This window comes from Zootoca vivipara, chromosome 12 (genome assembly GCF_965207765.1).
Source record: "Zootoca vivipara chromosome 12, rZooViv2.hap1.1, whole genome shotgun sequence".
Classification (NCBI taxonomy): domain Eukaryota; kingdom Metazoa; phylum Chordata; class Lepidosauria; order Squamata; family Lacertidae; genus Zootoca; species Zootoca vivipara.
The window spans coordinates 27,450,697-27,456,852 of record NC_142595.1 but is presented as its reverse complement, the minus strand read 5'-3'; the positions used below and the strand labels follow the sequence as shown (position 1 = coordinate 27,456,852).

The 6,156-nt window shown below is 40.6% G+C and overlaps 1 protein-coding gene across 1 annotated transcript; it reads right to left on the bottom strand.

Annotated features, from left to right (window-relative positions):
* Window positions 1–341: 341 nt before the first annotated feature.
* Window positions 342–1,511, bottom strand: LOC118094378 (olfactory receptor 10A7-like). Its single transcript, XM_035134712.3, has one exon. The coding sequence runs from the start codon at window positions 1,473–1,475 to the stop codon at window positions 537–539; it is 939 nt and encodes a 312-aa protein (XP_034990603.3). The 5' UTR covers window positions 1,476–1,511; the 3' UTR covers window positions 342–536.
* Window positions 1,512–6,156: the final 4,645 nt, after the last annotated feature.

The following is a 6,156-nucleotide window of genomic DNA, read 5'->3' as shown; positions in this document are numbered from 1 at the left end:
AAAAGGAATTTAAATATATCTTGAAAATGTATTGTTTCCTGAATATCTGCTTTCATTCATGTACTTCTAATGGCTGAGAACTGCATCACAACAACAAGAGCTGTACAACACCTATTGAATACTTAATTCAAATAAGAACATTAGCCTGAGAAGTTTAGATAAAGTTTTTTTCATTGAGGAATATAAGAAGATTGAATGCAACAAGCAGTTGATGACAAAATCATTCTCAAAACTTAATTACAGCACTTTATGCCAACCTAGCAGTTCGAAAGCATGTCAAAATGCAAGTAGATAAATAGGAACCGCTACAGCAGGAAGGTAAACGGCGTTTCCATGTGCTGCTCTGGTTTGCCAGAAGCGGCTTTGTCATGCTGGCCACATGACCTGGAAGCTATACGCCGGCTTCCTCGGCCAATAATGCGAGATGAGCGCGCAACCCCAGAGTCGGTCACGACTGGACCTAATGGTCAGGGGTCCCTTTACCTTTACCTTTATGTTTTTGCATATTTTACCAGCTCCATGTAGAAACCATGAAACTATGAAACCCTATTTCTGAATTTTCTGACAGATTTGAAGAGAGCTTCCTTCACCTCTCTGTTTCTCAAGCTGTATATGAGGGGGTTCAATATGGGAGTCAAGACGGTGTAGAAGAAAGAGAACATTTTATGAAGTTCCTTTGAGGTTTCTGTTTCAGGGACTACATAGACTAAGAATAATGAACCATAGAAAAGTGTCACAACAATCAGATGGGAAGAACAAGTGGTGAAGGCTTTCTGCTGAGAAGCTTTGGATTTGATTCGCAAGACGTTGAAAATAATGCGAACATAGGAAGCCAAAGTCAGTAGAAAAGGGAAACCTATTCCCATATACCCGAGAATAGAAGTTGCAAGTTTTACTAGGTGGGTATTGCTGCATGAAAGGTTTGCTAATGGATATACATCACAAAAGAAATCATCGATTTCATTGGGTCCACAGAAAGTTAGTTGTACTAAAAAAGAAGTTATGATAGTGTTGGTCATCAGGCCACACATCCAAGAAGTGAATGCTAACTGGAGGCAGAGTTTACCATTCATAATGGATGTGTAGTGCAGAGGTTTGCATATAGCCAAATACCGATCAAAAGACATCATGGCCAAAAGATAGCATTCTGTGGCTACAAAGAAACCAAAGAAATAGTATTGTGTGATGCACCCTTTAATGGATATGGACCTATCCCCAGTAAGGAAACTGACCAGCATCCTGGGCAGGATGGTTGAAATGTAGCAGGTCTCCAACCCTGATAAGTTCATGAGGAAGAAATACATGGGAGTATGAAGATGCTGGCCAACTGCAACCAGTAAAACAATTAGGAGGTTCCCAACAAGAGACAAAGCATAGATGGCAAAAAACAATACAAAGAGGAGTATTCGCAATGCAAGGAGATTGCCAAATCCCAGAAGGGTGAATGTTGCAGGGCTTGACAGGTTTTTCTTCATTTCTGTTTGGTGTTGAATCTCAGCATCATTCTGAAATACAATTTTAAAAACATTACTGAGCTTGGAAATCCATCTCATTATTATTATTATTATTTTCCTCTGATTGATTTTGGAAGTCGCATGGGACATCCACCCTGGACCTCTGCATTCTATACTACTGAATAATTGAACATTTTTGGGAATAAGAGCCATACCTCAGTAGCAGAACATTTTGGTTTTCATCTCCAGATAGAACTGGGAGAGAACCTTGCCTGGATCCATGCAAAGCCACAGGCAGTCCGTATACAGGATACTAAGCTAGATAGACTGACTGTGGCTGACCTCATATAAGGCAGAGGCTCATATACTTAAATTAGGGTTATGACCTGGATTTCTGTAGGGTCTGAATAATGAGGCAGATCAGGGTGATGCAGGGGTCTTTAACCCCATGCAGTTCACAGTGTGACAGGGGAGCTGACCCAGGTTATGGGTTCCCAGTATGCATGCACACACTCCACCCTACCCCGACCTCAGAACCTGACTTTGAGACCTCAGAAGTCGCATGGGGCCCTGTGGTGTGGGTGCTTTTTGTGGATGCTCAGGCATCCAGAGCCCCCTAAAGCTGGTGCTCCTGCACTGTGCTGTTAATAAATCTTGTGTTGGATCAGATCCTCCGGTTGTTCTATTGTTGCTGCTGTACTTTTCAGTTCTACAGAGCTCTAGCTTTTCCTAGCTCTCTATGTTTCTTTAGACCCCTGGGCACTGCAACAAATGAGCCCATCCCAACGGTTGTCTTTCAATCACTAAGGAGCTCTGGATTTTATTATATTTTTCTTTCATCACAGTAGTTGAGGGTTTGTTTTATAAGTTGAAAACTTCATTTAAGGTGTGTGTGTGTGTGTGTGTGTGTGTGTGTGTGTGTGTGTGTGTATCCTACACTGCTCTGATTTAACAAAAACACCCACGTCCGCTTCAGAACCCCACAGGCAGAATTCTAGATAGTCTCATGTTATAACCTCAGGCTTGAAAACTCTGTTGAAGGGCACAAACAAGCACTGAAGAGGCCATTATGAAGCTGTGGAATTTTTAAAATGTAAGAACCAAGTATACATAACACTTGGCCACTCTTAACCAACTTAAGAAAAGTAAGAACATAGGACAACCACCCCCCAACATGCACATCCAATAAGGAAATACGGAGGAAGATTATTCCTTTTTACTCCACAGGAAGAAGCTCTTGGACCTATTTGCCTGCAGTTTGGGAAACTTAAATTCATTTGGGTGGGACTTCTGCACCTTTAACATTCATTCAGGTTGACTGAAAGGCGGGGGGAGGGAGAGAGAGAGAGTTAGAGCTGGTTTTTCAGATTCCCCATTGCAGTAAATGGGGAAGGCAGAGCATCTTATTATACAAAGCAGATTAAAAGCTTAAACACAGATCAAAGTGTAGGAGGCACAGAGCAATTCACAAACAGATTGAAATTTGCAAATAATGCATAGATACAAAATCAAGGGGAACCTTGAGAACAGTGAAGACCACAAATTTAAAACTCTTCCATGTTTTTTTTAAACACAAGCTCCTTATACATGGCAGCACACAGCACCTATAAAAACTCCAGCCAAGGATCTGGCTAGTTAACTAAGGGCAGAAGTAACAATTTTGTTTGCATTTTTTTCAGAAACATTGAGTGCTACTGCTCCCCTGAAAGGAGAATTGGAGAGGGATGATTTGCAGAACAGAAGCAGAAGGAGAGAGGAAGAGTGATTAACCCTTTCTGATTTCTTGGTTTCTAGTGCTGCTTACCCCACCCTCCAAGATGTGGTCCCAGACCTGTGGTGCTAGAATATGGTGCTAGAATCCTGAGCTGGCAGAGTGGGTGTTCCTAGTTTTGTAAAAAAAAATTGCAGCTTGTACCAATGAAAAAAAGCTCAATACTATTCTAGTTTTCTACTTTCAATTCATTTTTTTTAATGAAGTGGTCCCTGACTAGCATTTAGTTCTCTTCTACATGCTTACTACTCTACTGCATTAACAAAGACTATTATAGCCAAGTCCTTCAATACTTGTACTGCTTCTTTTGTTTGCAATAATTTTTTAAGTATTCAAAAAATGTAATTCCCCCAACTGAAGTCTTAAGTAGCATCCTTGAACCTACCACCTCAGCATTTGACCACCTTATTGAGCTTCACACACCAGGGCTTCTAGTCCATACGTAGTAAAAAGTGTTCAATGGCACCAGGCACTTGTTCCTGATTATAAAATGTGCGTACATGCACACATACACACCCAGATAGTTGTGAAACTGTGAAAATGATTTTTGTGCAATTTTCTCTCCCACACACGCTAATGGGCACATTCTCCAATGAGGGACAGAGCTTCATGTAAACATTTATTTTCCTTCCAGAATTATCTCAATAAATCAAAGAGGAGAACTTCAGAGAAACAGTACAACTTTCCACCATATTATGTGAAGGGTGCTGTTTATGAAAATAGGCAGCTGAACTTAGTCAATGCTTGGTACCTTAATAGCATGTGAGTTCTCAGAGGAACTTGTTTTAAAAAGTTCAATATTGGGAGGTACAAACCCAGTTGAGCCAAAATGTTTTGATTTAAGCTGGCTCCTTGACATTACTGTTTTCTGAAACCTCCGACAGTTTTCTCAGTTCTATAGTACTTGTAAGAAATCAAAAATATTAATAAATTGGCAGGAGCTTTATTATTGACTCAAGGCATGAAAAGAGGGCATGCTGAAGTTAAATCAGGTCGGGTGTCTGAATGAGGGACATCTGGGAACCACTTGTACACCAGTGTTGGGGGGGATGGGATAAAGATATAGTACATTCAATGAATAATAGAATTTCGTCTTTCTTAATGTATTCTGTGAACTCCAAAAAGTTAATCCTAGGATCCCAAATATCCTAAAATAATTTGGCTCAGTGAAAAAAATATGGTATTTCTCTCTCTCTCTCTCTCATTCTTTTTGGTATGCATATCATAAAAAATTACCAGTTTCCTCATAAAGCTTGAGAGTGACCTATGGAAGGAGGAAGACCAATATCAGATAGGTTAGATTTACAAAGCCCAATTTCCAATTCCTATCATCCAGTTTACCAAGAAAGTGGTTTTCTTAATTGGTGTACAGTGCATACATACCATTTGAAACCCTCATAAAAACAGAAAACCATGCCTATATGTAGTACATAGAGACAAAACACTAACAGGATGGATTTATAAACACTTACCTCTAAAATGAAAATACTTCCAGGTGGAAAATCTGATGTATTCCATTCGGGCTCCATAAATAGGATGCAAGTTTCTCTTCCCTACCCCTGTTCAGTTCCAATCATGTCATTCCAATGTTGGCTCTGGAAACTTGTTTCCAGTTAGCTAACTGTTAGTCTGCTCACTTACTGTATTTAAAGTATAAATGATCAAGTTGCCATGCTTTTATTCAGCAGCAAAATATCAGCAGGTAACCTTACTTCAACATGACTAAATGGTCAAGGACGTACCGTTTCTACAAATTAATATTTCACTATGTCTAGGGGCAAGTGATAAGCAGTTTGGCAGGATTTGGCTTTCTATATTACAACTTATAGGAGTAATGTGAAGCATCATAAACTATTACCATAGTTAGGCTCACATAATGGGACATCAGTAACATTACAGACAAACATGCTGGAGAAAAGTTCCCAAACCCTGAAAGCTATATGCTCACTCATGCCTTGGGGAAGTCATTAGACTCTTCCAAAGTCAAGGCTCTTAATTAATACTATCTCTTCAGTGCTATGAAGGTACTCACAGCCTGTCCTCAACATCCTGAACAAGAAATGCCGCCTTCCTTTACTGAAGTTTTATTTATTAAGTATAGAGATATTAAAATAAAGGAGATAGGGTTTGGACATATTGTAGACTTAGACCCCAGTGGTCATCTAGTACAACTCCCTGCAATGCAGGAATCTCAACTAGATAACCATCCAACCTCTGAGGAACGAGACTCCACAACCTCCCGATTCTGTTCCACTATCTAATGGCTCTTACTGTCAGAAAGTTCTTCCTGATATTTAGTCAAATTATCCTTTCTTGCAATCTGAAGGCATTGGTTCAAGTTCTACCCTCCAGGGCAGGAGAAAACAAGCTTGCTCCATCTTCCATGTGATAGCCCTTTAGAAAGTTGAAGATGGCTAGCATATCCCCTCTCAGTCTCCTCTTCTCTGTGCTAAACATACCCAGCTCCCTCAACCATTCCTCATAAGGCTTGGTTTCCAGACTCCTGATCATCTTGGTTGCCCTCCTCTGCACATGTTCCAGCTTGTCAATATCCTTCTTAAATTGTTGTTTCCAGAACTGGACCTAGTATTCCAGGTGTGGTATGATTTTCAGAAAAATATTTTGTGTCAGGATATCAGTCTACCATTTGATTGTTGAGTTTATCCCCTCCCCCCTCCCCCGCTCCAGAGGGCCCCCCGCCACCAGAGAGCTCCAGAACAACAAGGAAGAAAGAAGGAGTGTACCCACCCAACTATTTATCCAAATATCCAGGCAGAAGCAGGGGTATATAAGGAGAAGCAGGCAGTCAGAAGGGGAGTTGAGTTGAGGGGAGTTGATGGGAGTTGATGAGAGAGGTGGAGAGGATTTTGAAATGGAGAGAGGGTTAGAGAAGCTAGTGAGGTGAGCTGTGGTGCAGAATCTGTGAGAGTA